This window comes from Aptenodytes patagonicus, chromosome 1 (assembly GCF_965638725.1).
Source record: "Aptenodytes patagonicus chromosome 1, bAptPat1.pri.cur, whole genome shotgun sequence".
NCBI classification, from domain to species: domain Eukaryota; kingdom Metazoa; phylum Chordata; class Aves; order Sphenisciformes; family Spheniscidae; genus Aptenodytes; species Aptenodytes patagonicus.
The window spans coordinates 56,085,547-56,112,259 of NC_134949.1; the positions used below are offsets into that span (position 1 = coordinate 56,085,547).

Consider the following 26,713-nt stretch of genomic DNA (forward strand, 5'->3'; position numbering starts at 1 on the left):
CACAGTGTGTTGTGGGGAGAGGGGATGAATGGGAATGGGACTGGAGCAAGACTGAGAAGGCTGGGGCCAAGCAGCAAGCCCTAGTTTGAAGCCATCTGATTTACGTTACTGAGGAATAAAAGTGTTTGAATCCATGTACCACCTTGCTGTGAATGGACTTCTAGTTATCAGAACGTGTTTGTTCCTCCAGTTATTGGTTTGCATTGTAATATTCCCTAGTGGAGGTAAGCAATACAGCAAACTAGTGGAGACCTTTAGCAGAGACCTTTGACAGAGGCACCTTTGGACACTCACTGATGGGGATGACTCAGGTGAAAACTAACCCCTTGCAACCACCGCCACTGCAATAATTTTTATCCTGCATATCATACCCTGAAGAATATACCTTTCCATTGCCAATCACCATATGGCAGCAGTCTACATGGGGAAACAATCCCAATCTGCTCAGACTGACAAGGCTGTACTCTGCTATGCTGAATTACAAGGGGATTCAACTGTTCTATCCAGGAGTCACCAAAAACTCAAAAGAAATGGAGGTGGTGATTTCTGGGATTTCAGATTTAAAGTTTGAGTGGAGATAGAGCAATAACCTAGTTTCCCATTTTTTTTCTGCAAGGAGCCAGCTCACCAAAGAGACCCCTCCAGAGAAGCACCCTGAATCTGCACTGTGCTGTGTCCTCTCCCCAGTTCCCTACAACAAGGATAAAGGGGCAAGCAGAAGCCACCGTGCTGTATCAGCGATATAGGAAAGGAAAGGGGAAGGAAAGATACTGTTCAGCCCTCAGCTCCTGGCATCACTGGCTGGTGGCATTGTGAAGGTAGTGTGCTGGATTGCACAGCAGGCGGATCTTAGGGCTGTGTGACTTGTCTTCGAAGAAGAGGTAGGTTTAATGGGTGTCTCACCAGTGCTTGGCATATCACTGGGCAGCTTGTGGTTCTTCCAGACAAAATCCGGACTGGTAGTCATCACGTGTGTCTCGTTCTTGCGAGTGTTGAAATATAGAAGAGTTCTGAACTATGGGTGTAGCAGGGAAGAAATACAGTCAGCAGCTGTGCTCTCCCTCTTTTGTCTCTTGCTTCAAACTACGCTTAATAAATGTATTGCCCAAACTCAAAGTAATTCTTGCTCTTTCTGCTACAGTGGTGCATTCCTCAGCTTAGCCATATGTTTGGCTGCCATAGTCTTCATCATTCCTCCCCTCTCTCTGAAAAGAAATGTATCAGTCCCACAAAATACCAGCTGCACTTCACTTACTGAATCACCAGATGACATCAATCCTGTCAGTCTCCAGCACGCCTCTCATGACCCCCTCCTGGCATGGAGGCACATGCCTTGGCACACCAGCACTTCCGCTGTAGTTATTGTCATCATTCTTATGCAATAGTACAGGGCATTTTGTTTCTCCTTTCATATATAAGGTAAAACAATTGCTCCCTTGCACATACGTACATGATTTGCAGTCTGTGGTGTGTACAGCAGGGTCAAATTGGTATCAATGTCTCCAAATTCATCTAGAGTCACAGGACCCCGTACACCTGCGGACACAAGGAATTAGTCAGAGGGCTTGCATTCTCAGAAACACAAATATGTGGCAGGAAGGATGGGATAAATAAAAGGATTTCTGATGCTCAGGATATTTTTCTTCTTCAGGTACATGCTGGAATACATATTAGCTTAGTGTGGCGCTACTTCTCCCTTAATAGCATGCTACATTTTCTCTACAAAATCCAATAAAAGCTGTTGAACTGACTGCACTGAAGAGGAGAGTCTCCCTCTAGCTATAGAAAAATATATTTGTCAGGTTTCTTCAGCATACCAAGAATGTCAGAGTAACCTCCCTTGAAGGGACCATTTTAGAAGTGAGAAGGGAAATTGCCTGTTTCCACCTGCAGTTTCAATCTGTCAGCAAGAAAGGAAATAAAGGGGTACTTTCATTCCCCTTACTCTTTCGAGAGCTACCTGCTTGGCTCTAATAGTATTATTTTAACCAAGTTCTTTTTCCCTTTAACCTCCTGTCTCTGTATCTCAGCAAATGTGCAGACTGAGAAATTGCCTATGTAGCACATTCCAAGGATTTTAAGGTGGAACTTCCTAAGTCCCTCAGCGTGGCTTGACTTTGCTCTCATGAAGTCAGTCATTTCAACAAGAGCACAAGCTTAGCCAATACCCACCACTCCTGAAAGTCTCACCTTCATGTTTTTCCTTCTTTTTTCAGGAGAGTCTTTTTGAACAGCTTCAGATTGCTCTTTTGCTGCTGTTGCTGATGACTTATTTTATTTTTCCTAAAGTTCAGCATCATCATTATTTTAGTTCAGGAATTATCTTCTCCCTTTTCACCTCAAAAACCAATGCTAAGTTTTTCATGGTCCACCTTCTTAATATCAAAATAATTATCGTATGCACTCCCTACTCTACCAGCCTCCAGCACAAGAATGAAGGTGGTTCAACACCTTTCACTTTTAGGACTTTTTTTTAAAACTAAACCTATAACTAATGTGGAGCATTACAGTGCAAGAATTATTTCAGATAAGTAAAAAAGTTTGTGCAACTTACCTTTCAAATTTAGAGTGAAACTGAAGAGATGAGTTTACTGATATTCAAAAAAGGATGCTGTCTCCAGGAGGAGTTAGTAAACTGTATTTTGCTAGGTTTGGGATACCATGGTTAAAGCAAAGATAAGCACAAAACCTGTTAGGCCATATTAGGAAAATCTGGGAAACTTCTACACGTGTTTGCTGAAAGCAGGTGGGACATAAACACAAAGCTTTAAGTCGTCATTTTGGTACAGATCTCTGATGTGAAGTGATAGCTGGGACTTTGCTCCCAGAAAGGTAATGTTGTTACTTCTTTGTGTAAGTATTGCCTCTGTCTTTTCCTAATGATTGAATTCTGTGATTTTAAGCCCGTGGCCTACAAAAGCCCACTGGTGCTAGACAACCTGTGAGAGGAACAAGAAAGTTGACTAAGAAGAGCCAACCCATTGCCAGCTGGCTTACACTCACACTGCAGGCACCCAGGCCTACGATGGCTTTGTAAAGTGGAAAAAGGTTGAAACTACTTCATTAAAGATTAGTTAAGTGGACTTCAGAGTCATTTTGAACATCAACCATATTTCATACGTACTGGCCTCAAGTCAAGACCAGACCTTTGGGGGAAAGCTTAGAAATGCCACTGTCGCGAATTAACAACCTGAATGCCAGGTTGCCTCTGGAGGAAGCATGGACTCTGAAACCCACCTATATGCTTCACTCTTCCAGCTCCTTTCTCATTCTCCAAATAGTCTCCCTATAGAGAGCTCAGCTTTTTGTCAAAAGAATGACACCAGCTTCAGGTCCCCATCTCTGTCCTCCATCTCTGCTGGCTGGGAAGCTCTGTCCCTCCTCCTTCCCCCAGCCCTCCTTAGGCAGCAATAGTCTTTAAATGTGCTTTGTACTTCGACGCAACAGCCCAGAAAGGAGTCTGGTCCTCAAGCAGTCTGTTGCTAATTGCAATGTTTCAAATGATCATTATTTTGACTTTCTACCTCTTCTGTGTTGCATGCACTGAGGTGATTCTGCACGACTGCTGTGTAGTGCTTCTGCTAATACTGAAGATAACATCCTTGGAAAAAATGATAGAAAAAGAAAAAAGAGTGGGAATAAAACTCATTGAAGGCCTTGGACTTGTTTAGTGCAAAAGTGACTTATCCTAAGAGTGCTTAAAAACAAATTTCTTTCCCCTCATCAATTTAGTGAACCCTGCACAGGACTGTACTTTTTTTACCTTCAAAAGTGGTATTTCGGAATTCATTGATGAAACTGACAGGTGACACTGGGCTCTGGGAGACGATAAATTTCTTCAGAATATGTCCAAACAGCAAGACTGCATTAAAATAGCCAACAAAAAAGTCATCTTCCGTCTAGAACAGGAGAAAAAGAAAAATGGCAATTTGAGAGTTCACGTTTCTGCCTTAAAGCTACAATATCTTTTGTGGTCTCCATTTGGAAAAAACTCCAGCATGTAAGACCAGAATCTGCTGAACACTGAGTGAGTAGGTGGGCAATGCCACATCAGCATTCTTCGCTTGGAAAAATAAAGGTAAACAAAATATATTTTTGGTGTATGAAGACAGGGAGGTGGTGAAAACCTGTAAGAGGCCAATGTAAAGCTCTGGCATGCTGATTCCGACGCAAAGGATTCAAGAAATCCTACATTGTAGGTTCTGGGCAGGTCTGCTCTGTGGGACCCAAAGCCCCTGGCTTTGGATTAGACTTTCTGTGCAGATAATCCAGTGTGGTGCCAGCAAGTCTGGGCTTTCAGATGGCCACAGCTCAGGGGCAAGGAGCTGTGCCAGAATTTCCAGCAGCCTGCCATAGTGCTGGCACCCAAAAAGTGTTGAGCCCAGGCTGGGGGATCTGGAAGCCCTGTAAATCCATCCAGAAGCTTCAGGCTGCCTGCTGGAGAGTTGGAGCTCAAAGCCACAAATCCTGGGAGGAACTCTACGTGTAGAGTCTGGTTCCTGGGCAGACGGCAGGAGTATCAGTTTCACTAAGCAGATACAGGGTTTGCATAGTTTCTGCTTTTCAAGAAATTAAAAAAATACGTATTTCCTACAGAAAAAAAAGGTTCCTGTTTTTGAAGTTTAACTGGAAAGTCCCTGGACAGAAACAGCAATGGTTGCCACTGCTTATACATATCTGCGCACAAAAATCAGTCAACAATTATTAGTTCTGAACTTTCCATGCTCATATCTCGATTACACCTATAGATCTTCCTTCAGTGATGCCTTGCAGCTACATATAAGATTGTCAGTCACTCAGAATTGAAGTCAGAAGGCCATGTGCTTATAAGTCTCCCTCACGTCCCATGAATGTGACACTTGCAGACCAAATGAAAAGCTTGAGTTGAACTTCACAAAGCAGGAATATGAGAGCCTGTATGTTTGCCTTATGATATTGTATTTTTACATCATTACAGCAGGACAAAATGTCATCCTGCGATAATGTAAGAAAATACCAGCATGGAAGCATGATGGGGGATGATTACAGCTGCATTTTTAGTTTTCATTTTCTAGTGCATGAACTTGAATGAACTGAATGCAATAATCAGATATAAAATAGTGTGGTTACCAGGATGGTGTCTTCAGTCTTTGTGGTATTCAAGCTGTCATTAGCTGGTAGCAGAGTCAGGACAAGTACATTCTGCATGTAATGGGCTGAGTTGTTGTTCCTGAAGTACATGTTACTGCAAGCAAAGCACAAGGACCCCACAAACAATCAGCAACAGGGGCAGTGGTAACCATGACAGAATCACTCTCCTGTCCCCAGCAGCACTGTTATTTAACAGGTTAAAACAGTAGTTCTAAAAATAAAATTTCATCATGGACAAAACTTTTTATGTTGTTCATTCCCTGATGCCAGCTTCTGTGCTTAACTACATTAAAAGGTAGTATCAAAGAGATCTGGCAATCTGAAACTCAAAGGTTGCAGTGAATTATTGTTATTATTGTAACTGTTTGGTTTCTGTCCTGTTTATTTCCTCTTCTTTCAAGCAGGAGTTTATATTTATTAAAACTGAGTTCTCTTCTTGGAATCCACAGTACTGCAATCTGTTGTTTCTTCATGTTATTGTGCATGTTTCTGATCTCTTCTGCACTGTTTTGCATGTTCCTCTAATTTTGATATTTCCTGCTAGAATTGATCACAGCAGGATTTGCACTAAAAACATTTAACAGGAGGGCATGAAACAATCAGAGAGGTGCAGAGAGCAGCTTATTGATTTATTTGTTTAATTCAGTGAGCTAGGAAAATCAGAGGAAACTATGTGAATTTGAAAACTATGCTAAAACAAGCAGAAAAGGTCGTAGCTTTCAGGTATCTTTGGTTTCATCACCCTGATAGGCCATCTGGAAGTGCTTCACAGACTGGCAACCTCTGGATTCACATGTTGCAGAGGAATTTATTAATAGATATTAGTGTCAAGTGGCAGCATCTGTCATTGCTATAGCTAGATTGATTAAGGAAAAAATTGTATGAGCCTTCTCTCATTATTCAAGTTTGATCATCCTTTTATTTTTCAGTCAGTACTGTATTAAGAATTTTTGAGGACCACAGGCTCCGCTCCACGGCCATCAGATGGGATCCTGACACCAGAGCCCTGTCCCTGCCTTTCCCTGAACCTTCTGACTTTTACACTGCACTTTTCACTCTGAAGAATTTCAAAGTGCTTTGCATTCAGTCCTGGACTGAACTAGCCAGGTGAAAAGGAAACTTCATTAGACTCTGCCAGACTGGATAATCCTGCAGCGTCCCACCTTCCCTGAGGGAGGCTTAAACACTGTGTTTGTGTCCTGGCTGCCAGAGGGCTCAGAGCTTAAGAAAATTTAAATCCATCACTTTGTCTGAGGGACTTGACTCCTGGAGAAGCATGGGACCTCGCCTACTGTCTTCTCCTACAGCTTGAGTTTGGATCTAACACGTGTCTGTATTTTGTTTCTGTTTTAAGAAGAAGAACATGATTTGAGATATTCAGCAAAATCAGGGTATGTAGCAGATTTAAGGAGGGCAGCATATAAAATGGGCTGAGGCAGCTGGGTGTATCAGAAGGATGCATATGATAGCAGAGAAGCCCCTAATCACCCTCAACTGTTGTGAGGCAACAATTATACATGCAACACCAGTAAGTAAAAGCACTCACGTACATAGTCCCCATTGTGCATTTGCAAAGAAACAGGAACTGTAGCCAGTTGCCTCAGGAAAAGCAACTGGGGATTCCTAGTGCCTGTATAAAGTGGTGGACAGTCTAAAGCTCTTAGAGGCACTTCTGAAAAATATATATGGTGAACTTGAAAGTGTACAGGACAGAGAAGATCCTGTTAGAACTTGAACCACAGGCTCCAGTTTGTACCCAAAGATTAAATGACTGAAGTCATTAATTCAAAGTGCCTCAGCCCTGCCCTGTCAAGGTCAGCTTTAGACGTGAGGGCTGGGAAGTCCCACAGGCCCCGGAAGTTCATGGATTCTTTTGCTACATCAACAGTGAAATAAGTAAGATCGAGACATGGGCACATACATTTGCCTTGTGATCATCCATACCATTAAGCTGCCAGCACTGTCCCGGGCCTGGTTTTGGTTTAGGCCAACTAGCTTTCTCCCAGATTGTGACCTACTACGGTGACCGGAGCCATACCCAAAAAGCAATTTGGGCATCTACACTCAGCCATATGGATGTGAGCTGTGCTGTGTCACTTAGGGCCAGAGATCAGCTCTCAGTCCTCGTATACAGACAAAGCTTTTGAGGCTACTATTAATAAGGCCAGTTTATATCAGTCCTCATCTATAAAGATTTTGTAATTAGTAATATAGAGATGAAATTGAACAACAGAAAACTTAGGTCGTATACTAAGAAACGTCTCTGAAAAGTTAGATTTATGTAGTTATAAAGAAGTTGAAGAGGCAGTTATGAAGTGGAAGAGTTATAAAGTGGAAGAGACAGTTGTACCACTCTTAAATCATTTAAAAATGGAATAAACGGAGCCTAGAAAAATATACTGTAAGCCACATTTACATAATTGTCTGGTTGGGCAGATTGTATGAAAAATCTACAAAATCTCATATGAACAGCTTTTTTGACTTTTTGACAGACCATTCTGACTTTGGACTCTGTGGTTCCCTCATGGCCTCCTGCACTGAGGAGTCCACAGGATGACGTTAACCCTACCTGCTCTGTCACTGCCTTAGAAAAATATTGTGTGAACTAAAGGGGATGTTGTAGCGTATGTGCCATGAATTAAACACTAAGCAGCTTAGATAAATGGCAAGACTTGAGGAAAGATGGCAATGGAAAACATTTTGTGAGAGAACATTTCTTCAACAAAACAGTTCCACTCAGACTATTTCCACTATCTCTATCCTTCAGCAAACTGTAGAGAAAAGAGGAAAAGCAAAGGTAATACTTTACTTGAAGAGATCTATCAGGATGATAACAATGTCCTTATCCACTTGCACCGTCCCTAGGTCTGTGCTGACGTCAGTGGGAGAGCCACACATGATGATCACTACAGATTGGGCAAAAATGGAGACAGATTGGTGAAAGGTACAGACAAGAAGAGGACATTTGCCTGCTCCCCCGTGCTTGAGCAGCAGGCAGTAGAGCAATGCTGGGCTAAGGCACATTACCTGTGCTGTGCTGGGGCCCAGGCACAGAGCTACAGCCTCTGCAGCAAGACTGGGATATTTGAGGGAAAGTGGTAAAAGGTGCCTCAACACCTGCACCATTTTCTGTCTGACTGCACCATTATCTCACTCAAATAAGCATTGGCAGTTCTAATGCAATATGGGCTACTGAATATGAACATTTCTAAGTTAAATGGCATTCAAGTAATAGTTTCATTGGCTTACTTATTACTCTCGCACTCACTTGGCCTGCTGATGCCAAGTGCTTAGTCAGGAGAAGATGAGGTATTTACTCATCCATTTTTCTAGTTTAGATGGATCACTTCCAGAAGAAGAGCCCCTTGATGGCACAAATGAGGCCCATATATGTACCAGGGCTGCAAACACAGGGATGGTAGAGAGCTAAGCATTCTTGTGGTATCTAAGGCCCTTCTTAGGAGGAGTTGTGATTCCTGGATTTCTGAATCTTTCACAAAACAGAGCTTGTGCCTAGATGGGATAATTCACCCCAAAAGCTCTCTAGAACCAGGATGTTCCCCCATATTTTATGGGGTGGAGAGAGGAATCTAGGAACTTTGTGCCATTTTATGTTTGCATCCATGTGAAATGATATATCTGCGTTTCTCCACCATTTCTGTGGAAAGACTATCCCTAAAATGTAACTAAGGGGTAGGTCTGATTTCCTGGGAAAAGCAACTTACCTGCAGGGGAGACTGCACCCTCAGCCCCCCCTTACCATTGCTTTTCCGCTTTGGATCTTTCACAGTTTTTTTAAGCTGCTCCGGAGTCCTTAAAATCTCCTTAAACTTCAGTTTTTCAGAGAAGTGTGTGACTCCAGCATCTAGCGCATTCATGTACCTGACACAAGGGAGCACAGACATTGTCAGAAAATTGCTAACTCCTCACATTCTCCTAAATAAGCCAAAATGCGAGATAGGCTGTTTACAGGACACAAGAGTGTTTGTAAGGCAGAATAAAACACTTTTTTCTGCAGCAATAGAAGAGAGAAAATCAATACAGAGCATGAAAGACTTAGAAGTGTTTGGAAAGTCACCCAGAGGTATTTGAGCCTGGTTGTACAAAGGACGGGTTTGGAGAATACAGTGATGTAATAAGACATTAACAATTAAGAAAAGAAATCAGGGATATGGGGAAATTATAGTAAGACTAACTGGGAGACAGAGCCAGGAAGCTCTGCTGTTTTAAGACATCAGTGGTAATCTTAGAAGACACATGTGAAGGTTCAAAGGAGTAAATGGGAGCTGCAGAAAGAACTGAGATAAAAAACACACATATACCCTGACTGTGAGAGAAGCAAAGGAAGGAAAGTAGCAACAAAAAAACCCTATACTGAGTCAGTTAAAACTTGAAGGGGAAAAATGAGGACAGCAAAGAAAACAACCAAGTGAGTAAAAGCTAGCTAAAAGATTAAGCAAAAACAGCCAACTCCTAAATCCTATTCTTGCCTCAACATGTTGTGTCTGAGAAGAGACATTCTGTCTGAAATAAAGTTAATGCAGAGGGAAAACCAAAAGAAATCTCTTTGTTTTCAAACTGCTTAACTTTTGATCTAGCAACACTGAGATCCCAGTCCCATAATCTACTAAATATCTTTTGCTTCCCATTTTTTTTCAGGAACAGAATCATTAACCATTAATTTACAGGAACATATGCATAGTTGAGACATAACCTAATTTTGCTATCACTGTGGGTATTCACTTATTTTTATACATATATGGGGAAAACAATTAGCCCATGCAGTATAACTTGTGCTTTAGCAAAAATGGATTTTTTAAATTAGACAGTTCAAAAACCTTCAGGTTCTATTAAAGCAGAATGAGATGCACTTTTACAACTATATTAGGATGAAAAATGGTCAGAGATACAAAATTAATTTTGATTTTTTCTGTTAATTCAACAATAAAGAAAAGGAGCTGGAACAGTTCTGAAGTCATAAAGAAGGTCCTGAACAGAAGTATTAATAAAGACAAGGTAAGAAACACTTGGGAAATAACTTACATGCATTGACTTCCCTGAAAGGTATGAAACCTGCAGAATTAAAGGGATTTAGCTAAAGTGTGTGTAGTGCATTGTCAATTACAGCTGCGAACATGGAGAAATAGGGATTGTAGTAAGAGAGAAGCAAAGTGCACTGATGTTTCAAAGCATCAAAGGGAGGTAATCATAGCAATTACATCATGTGATCAAGTTGCTATCTATACTAAAAAAGAAGGAGGAAACAATAAAAGTCCCTAAATATCTACAAAACAGTGAATTGGAGATCAGATTTTAGGCCCCTTAATTCAGAAAAAAAAATTAAATTCTGTATACAAAATATTATGTAAGTACATGCCTATATCACTCTATAGGCAATACAGACATAAATTTTGCTTAAAATTCTGCAAGTTCCTCAGGTTATGAATTGGAAAGATAAATAATAGATATTTCCATGAATTCTTGGCTGCCTTTGAGCTACATTTGTAAAATTAGTAGGAGAAATGAGATTTTTTTTAATTAATCAGCATTTTATGTCCCAAAATTGGAAAAAAATTCAAAGGAGCATAGAAACACTCACATGAGCTGAAAATTAAATGAGTCAATAAAGAAGAGTAATGATAAATATCAGTATATTAAAGAGTCTATTTGACTAAAAACAGCCTTTGATTTTAGGCAAGGACAAAAAACAGTATTCTTGAGATTCAAGGACAGACTGATGTTTCAGGTCACAAAGTGAAGACATCTCCTTTGCTCCAAACTGGTGAGAGCATAGCTTAAACTGTGCAATCACTGGGGGTCATTTTGTTCAAAGAAAGACACAGTTTGAACTTTGGAAATGTTTTGGAGTAACAACAGTGCCCACAGATTGAAGCCATTGATGTGGAGAAACATTACAAGAGCTTGATAAAACCCCTGACCTAAAAAGGCATCTATGGAGAGCCGGATGGAGGAGCCTCTCATGTCACACTATTTACATCAAGGATGCAGTAAACAGGTATTTCCAGCAGGGACAACATGTGTGCTGTGCTGTCCACAGGAAAAGCCAAGGCTTGAGAATACTTAAAAGTAGACTGAGTGAAACATTCAGATATGAAATACAGCTAAAGGGTATAATTCATGTTTTCCTTCTCTCATTCCTTGGTAGCCGTAAGGCACCTCCCAAAATGTAGGACTCGAAGGACAGCTTGTAAGAACCATGCCTGAGGATGGAGATGGAGTTTATCAACAGCCGGGTCAGAGGTGGATCCGGATCTTACCAGATGCATGCCTCCGAGTTTTCATTCCTCTTGTAAATGTAGGCAGATTCCCAGGTTATGGTTTTGAATGGCAGCCAAGATTCTTTCCAAAAATAATAGAAGAAATCATTCACTTTCCTGGCTGGGGTCAGAAGGCGGGTTAGGTTTACTTTGTAGTCACAGGACAGTCCAAAACTCCCTACAGAGATCAGAGGCAGGCTCAGTATTGTTTCAATTCTGAAGGGAGAGACAAGAGGACAAGTCTGAACGGATTGCTGTTGCACCAAGGCAGCTACCACGTGATTTCCATCCTCAGCTCCCTCTCCTCTTGTGCCCTGCATTAGTTTAACAGCAATTTGAACCTGAAACAGAAGACTCCTCAAGAACACAAGCAGATTTCAGGTCAATATTGGCACTGAAAAGCCCCATTGAACTGGTCCAGGCAGCTTCTCTCACTACCCCCAACTCCCCGTGCCCTTTTGGGTATCATGCACCGTTTCAGCCCAAGGGCTGTGACAGGAGTCCAAAGGCTCAAGGACCCATCCGATTCTGCTCCCCATCTGCCATTAACATGGGATGAATTTGATCTCTTTATTGGGGTAATGCCGGAGGGTGACAGCTTTTTGCCATCAAAAAAGCTTTACTCCTTTTAGTTTCACTATGGCATATTTTAGGAGCTGTACAACAGCAGCAGTCAGGGAGAAAAACTAAGGCAATCCTCTGCTGGCAGGGAATTTGTAAAACAAAGGTATTTTTTATCCACAGAGACAATAAGTTTTAAAGGATAAAAGTATTTTCCTAGATGCTGCAATCTTATGACTAGACTCAAAATATTTTAGTTCTTGTATGGTAAGTGGTTTTTTATGACAGGGAATTTTGCCTGCAAAAAACATGGCCATCAGAGTTGTTGTCATAATTGTGACAAAACTTTATTTTCCAGGTAAAGCCCACTTACCAAATGACAGGGTTTATACTTGTTGCAACAGTAACAGGCACAGATGATGTAACAAGTAATGCCAAGGAAAGTATTTCACTAGTGAAACAGACATTTTTCTGACTGACTTAGAATAGAATAGACTATTTCAGTTGAAAGGGACCTACAACTGCCTGAGCAATTGTCCTGGTTTTGGCAGGGATAGAGTTAATTTCCTTCCTAGTAGCTGGTACAGTGCTCTGTTTTGGATTTAGGACAAGAACAAAGTTGATAATGCACCAATGTTTTCGTTGTTGCTGAGTAGTGCTTACACTAGTCAAGGACTTTTTAGTTTCCCATGCTCTACCGACTGAGAAGGCTGGAGGGGCACAAGAAGCTGGGAGGGGGCACAGCCAAACTGGCCAAGGAAACATTCCATAGCATGTGACGTCATGCTCAGTACATAAACTGGGGAAAGCTGGCCGGGGGGGGGCCGTGCTCGGGGACTGGCTGGGCATCAGTCAGCAGGTGGTGAGCAATTGCACTGCGCATCACTTGCTTTGTGTATTATTATTATTACATTATTATTGTTGTTGTTATTATTATTTTATTTCAATTATTAAACTGTTTTTATCTCAACCCATGAGTTTTTCTCACTTCTACTCTCCCCGATTTCTCTCCCCCGAATTCTCTCCCTGATCCCACCGGGGGGGGGGGGGGGAGGTGAGGGGGAGGAGTGAGCGAGCGGCTGTGTGGTACTCAGTTGCCGACTGAGGTTAAACCACAACAGCAATTCAGGGCTGACCAAAAGCTAAAGCATGTTATTAAGGGCATTGTCCAAATGCCTCTTAAACACTGACAGGCTTGGGACATCAAACACCTCTCTAGGAAGCCTGTTCCAGTGTTGGAGCACCCTCTCAGTAAAGAAATGCTTCCTCATGTCCAGACTAAACCTTCCCTGGCACAGCTTTGAACCACTCCCATGCGTCTTATCACTGGATACCAGAGAGAAGAGATCAGCACCTCCCTCTCCATGTCCCCTGCTCAGCAAGCTGCAAAGAGCAATGAGCAGCCTCCTTTTCTGCAAACTAGGCAAGTCCAAGTCCTTAGCCGCTCCTCATAGGGCATGCCTTCCAGCCCTTTCACCGGCATTGTTGCCCTCCTCTGGACACATTCAAGGACCTTCACATCCTTCTGAAACTGTGGGGCCCAGAACTGCACACAGTACTCAAGGTGAGGCCACACCAACGCTGAATACAGTGGGATAATCACCTCTTTTGACTGGCTGGTTACGCTGTGTTTGATGGACCCCAGGGTGCGGTTTGCCCTCTTGGCTGCCAGGGCACGCTGCTGACTCATACTGAGCCTGCTGTCGACCAGCACCCCCAGATCCCTTTCTGCAGGGCTGCTCTCCAGCCACTCCTCTCCCAATTTATACTTGTGCCCAGCGTTACTCCATCCTAGGTGCAGAATCCGGCATTTGGACTTGTTAAATTTCATCCCATTAATCATTGCCCAATGACTTCCTGAATTAGAGATGCTGAAGAAGTTGGAGGTAGACAGTCGGGCTAATCCCAAACCACACTTGTTACTTCCACTGTTCTGTCACAACATCCCAGCAGCTGCTTATAGAGCTCTTGCAGTTATCACCCAGTGTCGCTTAATGTCCATTTGACAAGCCAAAGATGAAACCCGGAGAGCGGTGGCCAAGCACAGGCAGCAGCCGGGCTGCCACAGGCCCTGCACACTCCCGCCCCGCTGCCCATGGAGCGCCCTCCCCACAGCACCCTCCCCACACTTAAAGTGTTGTAAAGTGAAGCACTTGTTCTGATTTGCAAAGCTATTGCACCATGGGCAAAAGCCAGCTGCCTGTTTGTTAGTGTTCTTCATTGCTTTGCATAAACTTCCGCTATTCATACTTTTTACTGGTTTAACTGTGTCAGAGTCCAAGGAAAAGACTTTGGCATCATTCTGGGCAGCTCCATATCCAGCAGATAGAAAAGCAAACAAAGTTAGGAGGCACAATAAATAAAATGGGATATATTGCATAAGATTTTACCACGGTCCTATACACATGTAAGACTTATTCTTTTGATTCTTCTATAAATCAATCACATGCGTTCACCAGTAACATTGTATTCACTTCTGGTCATGCCACTCAAAGAAAAGTATAGAGCTAAAAGCAGATAAAGCTTGAGGTAAAAGTGTCTCAATCTTTCCAGTATCTCTCAGTGAAACCAAAAGGCTACCAAAGTTTAAAAAGGGAAGTGATTCACATGGGTAACAACATGGATTTGTACATCATGGCTGATGGGGGTTTTTTAACTGATTTATGCTAGAAGTCTGCAGATTCAGCTTACACTTTTCCTAATATCTGAAAATTAACATATGAATGTATAATATAATATAGAATAGAATTATACAGGTTCATGTATAATACAATAGTAGAGAGATTCATTCTTCAGGAATGCTTCCGCAGGCAGAAGAGTTAGGATGAAACTGGCTGCTCCCTATCTAAACACTCTTTATTGAAGATGGTTGGGGTTTTTGGAACTTCTCTTGACACATGTAACTCAGGCCCCTCTCAGTGACTGCACACCCACCCAGAAGGACCCCTGTTGCTGCAGTACTGCGATGTCTACATGCTTCAAGCTAACATCTCTTTCCTGCTGCAGTTGCTGAAGAGTTAAGTCTTTTGAGCCCTTAATCAATCAATCAATCAATCAACTGACTGTCCGCAATTAGAAAAGTTTCCCTGCTAGCAGTGGGATTTCATCAATGGACTTTGGAAGGGGATTTTCTTCTCTCTACCAAACATAGTGGCTATGCATAAGAGTCTTACTGCCTTGACTGTAGATCTTGAGGTGTCTGATGTATCCTAAACCCCAATGTCTCTGCTGGCTTGTTGTACACAAAACAACTTTGTTCAGCAGTTGATATCTTTAACATCACAGTATTAGGGGGAAGAGGTGGTACTTACGAGACCATTTGGTAGGTGGCATAAGTGCACGCAGGTCCTATGACGACACAGCCAAGTCTACCACTCCTCTGCAAGGGATCAGAAAGGGTCAGTAGTGGCGACAGTGCAGAGGACTGGCAGAGAGGGGAGGATGGGAGAATGAAGGAAACTTTAGGATTTGAGAAAAAGTCACAGAATTGACTCAGCAAAAGCAAGAACAGAGTAGCAAAGAAGCTACAGAAAGGTTAAAAGAACAAACCTAGAGTGAAGGAGGGAGGAATCACAGAAAGCTAAGAAAAGGCAGAGGACAGAATAGTGCCTGTGAGTATGACCTTTATTAAAAGACAGCCAGCAAGTTAGGGTTGAAATGTTGCAATTGTTACAATTGCACATATGAAATTACACACCCCAGCAGTGCTTGCATTTGCAGAAGACAGAGGGGTTGAAATTACAAGATAGTGTGTATCAGAAAAACAATTAGTTATGTGCATATGAAGCTTGTATAAAAAAAACCTTCCATGACCACCAAATGAGGCCTGACCACTAGCTTTGTGTGCCTTGAGGGATGACTTCTTAATAAAGACTATAGCATGTGCTCATACATTGGTAGATTTGAGAATTCACATTGGCTTGACAAAGCTTCACTCAGAGGTGACAGTTATTAGACATGAGAAAATCCACAAAACACGGCTTCTTGTAAGGCACCAATTCCAACTGAAGCTTTTCCCCATATTAAGATATTCATACAGTTTCTCCCATGTGACTTCTGTGATTTCTAGTGAGAAGTGAGCACTTCATCTTTGCCCTCTGGGCATAGTTCCATACGTGTTTCTTTGGTATCAGTGCCAGCCGAATAATCTCTCTGTCTGCATGTTCCTATCCTCGCACAGCTCTCTCCTTTGTCTATTTCTGTAAACTGATGGTGAACCAGATCAGGGTCTGATCCAGTTGGAAATGGACCTTTTTTGCTCTGCTTGGGCTGTTTGAGTGTTTGGGTTTGGGTTTTTTTCATTGGTTGGTTGGTTGTCAGGTTTTTTTAATAGATTGTTATGTGGCCACACAAAGATCTGTGCAGATATAAAAAAGAGGACAACATAAGCATAGGAAAAGGAGCCTGGAGTGGAAGGCTGCTTTAGCCAGCACTGCCACCAGATGTCTAATGACAGCCTCTGGGAAGCATTCATAGAATCTCTCTCCACTATTTGCCTGCTTGTCTTCACAAAACCTACAGAAACACCTTTTCTTTGAAAACTTCACTTCCCTGTCAAATTTGTTTGGAACTGAACAACAGGATCAAAAGTTAATAAGGAAAGACAGACACATGTGCACACACATGCAGAAAGAAAAATTCTTGTCTGCATAGGAAATCAACTTAAAGAAGCCTGCTACTCACATAAATTGCCTTAATGAGCTCCACACCTTCACAGGTGCTGGTACGACAGCCTTGTGAGACATAGAGTGGTGAGGCGCTGTGGAAGGTGGCATTGACTGTAATATTTTCTCCTGTAATGCAAACGTAAAAGTAAACAGCATCATGAGTTGCAAATAACCACTAATACACCGTATCCCTCTTCTTCTGACACAGGTCTGAGCAGTCTTATGCTAGGATGTCTCCCAACAAAAATCTGCTAGAAAGTCCACCTACCGCCTAACCCCCACTATTTAGGATGAGACTGTAAAATTTGCTCCAGTGTGGGCTGCTGACTTCTTCTGCTGAGTGTTGGTACTTTCAGTACGAAGTACTTTTAGTGCTGGCCATTATTAGAGACATTTTTAAAAGCTCTGTAGGAAGTAACTGAGAGACCACTTTCCAATAAAATTGGACAAAATCTCTTCAACTAGGGGGCAGAAAGGGAATAGCTATCATTTCTTCGGAAACTTTTTCCCATTATATTCTAGAGAGTGACAGTAGATTGGTGATAATGAAAGAAGAGGTAAGATAACATAATAAATAAAAGCATCATCTGCAGTGACTCTAAATGAGGGAAAAACATATGGACTGTAGATTCTTCACACTTGAAGTCATAATGTGATCAACAGATGGGGTCAAGAGGAAAATTATTTTCAGAAAGTAGAGGCTAATCCAGCCAGGAGAGGAAGCAAGGGCATCCCAGTTACTGCACTAGATGGATCACTGGTCTTGTCTGATCCAGTTCAGCAATTCCCGTGTTCCCAATCCCAACTGAACAATTCCAGAAAAGCATGCAGGAGAAGTCTGCCCAAACACCATGAAAGCAAATATGGTTCTGCCCATCTGTAGAGCACTTCTGTTTCCACAGAGGGAGGTCATTATTTCTGTAAGATCTACATAAGGTGAATGTCTGAGGAGCAGTTTGCTGAAGGTCAGATGAGTAGAAAGCTGTGGCACAAAGTCTGACAAGAAACCACAGCAGGAGAGGGATAATCAACACCCGTTGCCTTACCTATCCTGTTGAATTCCTTTTGTACGCTTTGCAAGGCTTTGATCACAGCTAATTTCAAATTTTCAGTAGTTAATGGGAGGTCCGAGTAATTCATGAGCATCACATTGATCACATAACTGTTGTTGCTACATTCGTTTGAACCAACTTGCTGCAGCAGCTTGAGAGAGAAAAACAAAGGCCAAAGGGCCAGACCCAACATCCGTTGCTTCATTATTGTTCAGTTTAGACCCATTGTGTGTGTTCTCTCTTCTCTTTTTGTCTTCCAACCCTCTTTCTTTCAGGTACTCTACGTTGGTTTTGTTCCTGGATAGGACGAAAGAGATCTCCACGCGTAGATTCAAAGACAGGCTGTACGATTCTTCTCTCAGGCACTTCCCTATCCCCCCGCCTTCACCTCTGCCCACCCCTCCAGTGTACTAGGTGGCACTTCTGTTTGTGAAAAAACAGCAACAGCAAAACTCAGGAAAGGAGAGAGGCTAAAGGTTGCTGTGAATGTTTGCTCATGGAAAGGCTGAGGCTATAAAACTGAAGTGTTACCTGAAACCTTGCCTGATAAGGGCACTAACTCTTCATCACAAGGATGAGCTGAGAGAAGGAAGGGGAGAGGACAAAATGGACTGTAAAGATGACCCTTTAAAATGGAAATAAAATACAAGCTCCATTAAAGTCTAGAGGAAAACAGATGGTTACTTCATGTTTGCATTGCCCTACATCTCTGGTTACATTGCCACACCATCTCTGCTGTCTGGGCTCATAAATCAAGGGTATATTTTCTTCTGTGATAAGTTACCAATTTCACTCCTTTAGCTTTTACCATTGAAGCACTTTTTGTGTTGGCAAAAATGTCTGACTTGCAGTCCTCCAGACCAAAGCCTTCGTTTCTACCTACAGAGTAGACTCAGCACAAAGCTCGTCCGCTCGTACTCACCCAGCATTGCACACCAAAGCGCCCCAGATCTGCCCCGGACACATTGCTCCCAGGCAGCACAGGTCTCATTGCCCATTCCCACCTTGTCAGATGGCTCCTCAAATGGGGGCCCAACATATTCATACTTTATGTGATACAATCTCTTGCACCAGGTAAGGATTAGCACAGCTGAAGGCCACATCTCAGACCTGTGGGACCAAAGCAAAATTATAAATGGCATCGCTAAAAGGCACACACTAAAGCACACCATGGTATTGTTCCTGGGTAGGGCTCTTGGGCTTTCCTGAGTATTTTTCCTGAGAATGGTCTCAGGGAAGGTAGGTAGAATGAAGGGAAGACAAAAAAAGCACAAGCCTTTTGGATAAGTCTGGGCACAAAGGAGAACTGCAAGATAAAAGGAATCAACAGGCAAATTTAAATAAAGTACTGAGTGTGATTGGTCTGAATTTGGGGTGTTTGTGCACACCTACAGCAGCTTCTGTTTTTCTACTGAAACCTGGACTGAGGCTGTCAGATAATAAATCAGTTTACTTTTATTACCTTCCTGAAATAATTTTAAGACAAACAAGGAAAATAATCAGCAGCAGTGTAAGTAACAGTGCTTTTGGTATAAAACAGAACTGCAATTCCATGGTTTCTTTCAAAGCCTGTATTTAAAAGGTGTTGAATATACTTTGAATATATTTGCACAGACTTTTACATGATCCTTTTTTAATACCAAATAATTATTGCTTGAATCTTTCTTATACTAAACAACAGAGGAGACCGTGAGCCAGTATTTAAGAGCAGACCTTGAACACCTCAGCATATCTAATCTAGCATTTGTAATTAGTAATACAGTAATTCTAAATTAGCAGTCTGTCATATAAAAATCTGGACTAGTATGGCTGGCTAGAGCCACAGACTGAGAATGGAATATAGCTTTTCATGGTGAGATCATCTGCTCATCACTGCCCCGTTTTATAGATAATTACAAAGCCCTTGAAACTTATCCCATATAAGTCAATAAGAGATTTGTCATTAACTTCAGAGAGCAAGATTTGCATTTTTATACTCTTCTTAGCCTACCTGAGAGAAACAGCAAGTGTGGATAATGCAAGTAGAACTGAGTATTCTACATTGCTGGTCACACAGGGAGTATGTGATGGCACTGAGGTCTCCCTGGTTTTTGTATCTATTCATGTATTTATTTGGTTTTCATAGCAGCTTAAAAATGTCTTTTAAAAACAAAAGGTAAAATCAACTATAGCCTTAGCACAGCATTTCTTTTTACTCTCTCCCTTGCCCCCTGCCTTCATGGTGCCACAGGGAGTCCCCAGCCAGAACATGTTATAAATGAGTTGTTGACCTCTCAACTTTTTAATTGCCCGGTGTGTGTAGTTTCTGTGTCAAGTCCCATGATGGGAGCACGCCTTAAGCATCGGGTGATGTGGAGCAGGAGGGAGTGCGGTAGGAGGCTGCAGCTGGGGTGAAGCAAAAGCTCCCTGGAACCGGCTGAACACCACACTTTCTCTTGTACCTCAGGGCTTTGCACATCAGACACAGTTGCCTGGCACACTGATCAGTATCATCTGCTTCATGGTGTAAGAGAGACAAAGAAAAGCTGTGGCATCATGCTGTAAACATGAGAGTTACTGATACTATAGATGACCATGGGGGTGGAGAGAAGAAAAAGTAGACAAGTGAGTCATATGTGCAAAGCACAAAATTTGATGGGCCTGCCACAAGCAAAAGCAAAAACTTCTGTATATTTGTGTTTGTTGCTGCCTGTGCCTGAGGGATCTTTAGTCCCCAGGGAATAGAAGAGGTGAGACACCAATGCCAGTCCATTCATAGTGCCCTGGCTGCAGAATGAAGCTAAGCTCCCAAGGATCCCAGCCAACTTCATCTAATTCCTTCATAATGTCCGATCTAGCAGTCCATAAAACCAAGAGGTTACCAGTGACACAAACCAGCCAGATACCCAAAAATATCTTCCATATCTCTTCAGGGCACTGCCTCCTCTATCTCAGTAACTTTTCTCCAACCATTAGCCAGTTCTCACACTTCAAAGATTAGTCAGGGAGGGATACAGTTCAGAAACCTAGAAGTCAAATTATGTGTCAGAGGAAAGGAAAAAAAAGCTTTTTGACTCCTACAGGCGACTGCAGCTTTAATTAGAAATACTGTCTTACAACAGAACTACAAGTAATGGGAGCGTCCTGAAGGCAATGCAAATGACTCTGCCTTCCCCTGAAAGAATGTGATGACATGGAGAAGCAGAGCAAGAGACTCAAACACCAGGCATATCCTGCCTAAGGTAACCTCTCCTGACACCCCCAGGATAAGCCGCAAAATTTATGCCAAAAACATCTTTAAAGCACATCTTCTAGAACTACTTATTCTCTCTTAAAAGAGTCAAGGTTTAATCACCTTCTAAGGAATAAGGTGCTAAGAAACTGCATCTGACATCCCCGGTGCATTTTTTCTAGCTGTGGCTTCTAGGCATCAGCTACTGTTATCATCTTGTCAGAAAGGTAAAAAAGATCCCAGCATTAAATATCTTCACTATGTGCAAGTATCTATCCAAAAAGTCAGTTCTTAGGTGTACATCAGTTTGAGTACTTCATCTTTGTAGTCTTAGCATTATTAACAGCTGATGAAGGTCTCCCCTTGAATCATCGAATAGAAACCCTGTAGTTTATCACTTATTCTGCCTTCAGAAGCACAGGGATGATTAAGATTCAGATAGACAGGCCCTGTATTTATTTGTCTGAAGACAAAATTCAGTCCCTCGTCAACAACAACAATACCTGTGCAATATATTGCACAGCTACAAAACACCTTAATAGGTCTCTGTGGGTGTTCTTATAATCTGTGTTAGATTACAAATACCAACTCAAATTAACTCAGCAGAGAACTGTATCATTGGTTTTAGTGAAAAGTGTTTTTTAGTGCATGATTCTACAGCACTATTTGTTTGTTCTGCCCTCTGTTTTATTGGATAATAAACAACCGGATATTATAGGGTGTATTTGAAACACATAATCAGCACTGACTTCCTGATCTAAAACTACCCTGAGAGGTTCTCTCAGTCTTCTGGAATATTCAAAGACACTCAGACAGAGAAAAAGAAACCAGAAGAGCAAAAAAAAAACCCAAAGAGTTGTTCCTCTAAGGCTCTCAGCCTATGTAAGATTATGCTTTACAGAACATTTTCCAGTCCTTTTTTAATGGTCCATGTGACAGGGCTTTCCTCATTTCAATGGCTTCTTTTTTGTACAGAGTCTGAGAGACCTGAAAAATGGGAATGATAGCCCAACCTGGGCATCACAGAGTCCCTTTGCCTATGCAGCTCATATTGTAAAAGTGCAACCATATTCAGAATAAGGCACTGTGTATCTCCAATACCTTTACCACATTTATTTTTAGGACCTTTTCACTGGCTTGTAGCCTTATTTCTTTTTTACTTAATTACAAATCATTATTTCCACTTGACCACTTAGAGAGGAGAAAATAGAGAGAAGATATGGAATGAAAATTTCAGAAAGCTCAGAAGAGCCAAAGAGTTATGTGAAAGTATCAGCTGCCCCCAGTCAGTCAAACTACTACTGTGGAAGTCGGCACCAATAGTCCTAGCAAGTCTGAAGACAATGTAGACATATCTCATCTTCAATGTCTTTGGTACCAAAGACAACCATTGTAGCATATTTCAAGCAACTATTTTGTAAAGAAACATGCATTGTGATACAATTGTCTTATTTTGCAGAATAAAATATTTTGACAATGTCCTTTAAAATGGAATTTTTTTCTACATCTATGCTACAATTATTTATTTTCTCAATGTCATTTAATTATGATTGTTATGAACAACTTATGAGTTTCACAATTGTACATTATATTTTATTTGCTCCAGATCTGGGAACTTTGATAGTACACAAGAATCTGAGGTTCCATTGAAATGAAAGAGATGCTGCAAGTCTCCAGCATTGCAGAATTGGGAAATGTGAAGAAAGGACATTAAAAAAAAATCTGAAAAGATACGTAAATAAAAAGAACAGCAGATGCATTTATGTATTTAATTCTCACTTACTTAAAAAACAAATTTCCTTGGCTTCAGTGGCCATGCCTATGTTTTTGAATAAATGAGGTTGTCAATATTGTTTCTGTAAAATACAGAATTTTTAATATGAAATTTGCATGAGACATTATATGTTGTAGTAGTTGATCATATTTAGCCAACAGGATAAATGTAGAAAAACTTCAATGAATGTTGTTTTCAAGTTCTACCCATTATTACTAAGCCTGATTCCAAATTATTTTGATTGTCTGGGGCTTTAACAGCTTTTACCTTGTCTTTAAAAAGATTTAGAAAATCACATTGAAGAAAAATAAAATAGAAATATTTCAGTTTCCATTTTTTTCCAGTTTTGTTAGAGGTTGGAATCACAAATGGGATTACAGACAGAAAAGAAAACATTACAGTACTGTAATGTCTGTGATTATTTAATGTCAGTAACTTACAGGTCTAGACTGTACAGTATAAAGATTTCTTCTTTAACTTTCAATATTACAGAGAAGACCAAGGACATGAAATCATTTTTTTCTGTCTTTTAAATGATTTTTACAATATTTCTACTACCCAGATTTAGAAGACAGTAATGTAAATGATGACAAACATAGCTGTATAGTATACCTATATAGCAGCTGTATATATGTATATAGTATACATGTATAGCAGCTGCATAGCAGCTATGTTGACTTCTCAGAACTGATCTTTTTTTCTCATTTACTACGCAAGAACATAAAGAAAGCCTTTACAACATTATTCTTTGGACTGAAACTATCTACTTATAAACAACAAGCCTGTAAAACAGCATGCGGGTCATGTTGTATGATCCTGATAGTACAGCATGATCCTGATCCAGTACAGATCCTGATAAAGTAGAAGTCCTTATTATATTGCCATTCTCATGGGTTATCGAGAGTTTAGGTCTGTTCTTGGAGTTCATAGCTGCTGCCACAGATTAGAGTCGAATTACACTTCAAAGCACTGACTGTTCCCATCAGAAGTTACCAATCTAGTAAGATTATAGACAAGGATAAGAAAAGTTGTAATTGGAATTGCATCATACTACCAGCAGCTTGGGTGGTGGCCCCATCTTCCCATTGACCTATGTTGCCACATACCAGAAGATGAAGCTAAATATGTGATGTATCATAAATATCTAGCTCAATTAAGAAAGTCTTCTTCCTTTTAACCCTTTCCCAACACATACACACTTTGAAGTGAATATTATTCATCCATCTAACTTGTATATTACCGAAATAAATAGTAAGAAGTATTTCCTCTTAACTGCTGATTTTGTACTCTTTCTCTAACGGACTTTGTTTCCAGAGTGACAGGACATATTTTTCTTTTCAGCGTAAGAGTTAGCCTCTGTTCTAGACTCAGCAGGATACAGCTCTGTCAAGTGACGAATGTAAGCTATCTGTAATGTGCAACCATCTCTTCTGTTTTTCCTTACAAAGGTAAATGGGTTGAGTGTGTAATAATTTATGTCTTGGTGTCCTGGTTTCAGCTGGGATAGAGTTAATTTTACTCCTAGTAGCTGGTACAGTGCTGTGTTTTGGATTTAATATGAGAATAATGTTGATAACACACCGATGTTTTAGTTGTTGCTAAGTAGTGCTTACGCTAGTCAAGGACTTGTGTAAGTCTAAGCTTCCCATGCTCTGCCAGCGAGGAGGTGCACAAGAAGCTGGGAGGGAGTGTAGCCAGGACAGCTGACCCAAACTGGCCAAAGGGACATTCCATACCATATGACGTCATGCTTAGTATATAACCTGGGGGGAGTTGACCAGGGGGCAACGATCGCTGCGCAGGGACTGACTGGGCGTCAGTCGCCAGGTGGTGAATGGTTGCATCACTTGTTTTTCCTGGGTTTTGTTTCTCTCTCTCTCTTTTTGTTGTTTCCCTTTTCATTACAATCTTTATTATTATTATTAATAATAATAATAATATTTTTATTTTATTTTATTTTATTTCAATCATTAAACTGTTCTTATCTCAACCCATGAGTTGTCTTACTTTTACCCTTCCAATTCTCTCCCCCTTCTTACCAGGGGGGAGGGTGAGCAAGCGGCTGTATGGCGCTTAGTTGCTCGCTAGGGTTAAACCACGACACTTGGACACATACTTCAGTTTCCTTAAACTCTTTTTATTAAACATTATACACATCTATACTATGTGATGGGATGGAGTTATGAGATCTTCAGGCTAGTGCACTACTAGTGCACTACTAGCGCTACTGCACTATCCTGCATTGCACAGGATCCTGTAAATCCATATGGCAGTGGAATACTGTGCAGATACATCAGCACACGTCCTGGACCAGTACAACTGCTTTCTCTGGGACATAGCACTTGCAATGATGTGGCTTTCTGGCTTGGGTAAGTCTGTGTGGATCCAGCTAACCATACATTGCTTTTCAGTTCTGACACTGACTGGTGCTGGATCAGCAGATTGTCTCGCCTCCCCTCCCTTGGTTCTACATACATAAACTTCCAAAAACTTACCTAAATGTGATGCTGAAATCCAATACAAGGACCGCATTTAAGTTACTTTTATTAACTTAACTGAATCTTGATGACAGGTTGGGTGCTGGAAGTATCAGGAAAATTCTGAAGGTACAGTTCCCAAGAACCCATACAATCACAGACATAAACATCAGTGAAAACTAAAGAGGTTCCCCTACCAAAATAAAGATAAAAATTATGAATTTTTGTTTCACCGTTTGGAGGTCTTTAATTGACAGAACTGTTGTTTGCTTTCTTGAGCGGGGCAATAGAGACCTGGCAAGAGCATTAAACTCGCACATGATCTGTCACTTCTGCAGGCTGGTCTTTGCTGTCAACTTACATATTTCGCCTTCTCTCATCATGGGTGGTCTATCCAGGGCAGATTAAGGCTCAGATGTTGCTGACTGCATAAAAAAGAAGCAAATATTCTTCAAGTTCCTTGCTTTTAAAGGAATCATTTCCCATTTACTCATCTCAGGGGATTGCCTTTGTAGCTTTAGCAGGGGAGCATTTCATTGCTCTCACTTTTGCATATCATTTATCTTGAGATGTTGTCAGATGCATTTTCCAAGATATAAGAGGCAGAATATGGTGAAGCATCGTTACTGAAAAAACATGATCTTACCCAGACATTACAGAAATTGAAGCATGTGATTGTTGCTGATGCAAAGGTCACTTCCGAACTTCTTGCTTTGGTTATATGATGATTTTTTTCCACTTCTTGCTTTTCGTTTCTCTCCCTTTTTTCTTTCCTTCCCCTCCTTCCTATTCTTTTCTTAGACCTCACTTTCCACTCTCTGATTTTTTATTTAAACACTCTCATTACACTGTCTGATGCTTATCTTGGTGTTTAGTCACAGGTGCATGACTTCCCTTTTGCTGCTATCAGTGTAAGTCAATTCCCTCTCTCCCAGCAATTCTGTGTGGGAATAAACATGATCATCAGTCATTTTACAGCTCACAGCCTCCAAGATAATGCCACTTGCTAATAGAATGGTGATGGTAAGAACTGCAGCAGTTTTCCAGCATTATTAATAGAGTAGCTGAACTTCTTGACTTGTCTTTAATTTATGAAGTGTCATCTTGGCATTTCATATGAGGAAAAGATTCTAACATCTCTACCTACTTTGGTCTGCATCTTAATAATAATTTCTACACCAGACAGGCTAAAAATATTTTGGTCAATTTGATGCTGGTGAGAATACAGGATTAAATTACCTGTGTCCTCCTACACAATTGACTTTAATGAACATTAGATATGAATGGAGACTCCTACTGCTCTGAATGGGTTTTAGACCACTCCTGTACGCAGAGAGTCCACACGAATTGCCATAATGCCAAACTCTAGCATTTTGCCCCCTACTTATATTGCTCACACACTGTGTACAGATAACACCTCTACAAGTCAGGAGATAACTTAATTTTTACACTGTGTTCAATCCATGGCCCACCTGTTGAGTTGTGCAATTTATAATCAGCAACCCTTCTGATGGCAAAGTCTATGGTTTTGATTGATTACAATCACAACCAAACTCACCACCT

General features: G+C 41.2%; 1 protein-coding gene across 1 annotated transcript in view; it reads right to left on the bottom strand.

Annotated features, from left to right (window-relative positions):
• Positions 1–17,893, bottom strand: part of GUCY2C (guanylate cyclase 2C) — a 47,190-nt gene extending 29,297 nt beyond the window's left edge. Inside the window, exons 1-10 of the mRNA XM_076328694.1 lie at positions 17,683–17,893; positions 16,653–16,762; positions 15,281–15,348; positions 11,409–11,624; positions 8,891–9,012; positions 7,940–8,036; positions 5,110–5,224; positions 3,764–3,899; positions 1,451–1,536; positions 904–1,015 (exon numbers count right to left, since the gene is read on the bottom strand). Of these exons, the coding sequence (XP_076184809.1) occupies positions 904–1,015; positions 1,451–1,536; positions 3,764–3,899; positions 5,110–5,224; positions 7,940–8,036; positions 8,891–9,012; positions 11,409–11,624; positions 15,281–15,348; positions 16,653–16,762; positions 17,683–17,893 (1,273 nt within the window). The remainder of the gene's footprint in view (positions 1–903; positions 1,016–1,450; positions 1,537–3,763; positions 3,900–5,109; positions 5,225–7,939; positions 8,037–8,890; positions 9,013–11,408; positions 11,625–15,280; positions 15,349–16,652; positions 16,763–17,682) is intronic.
• Positions 17,894–26,713: the final 8,820 nt, after the last annotated feature.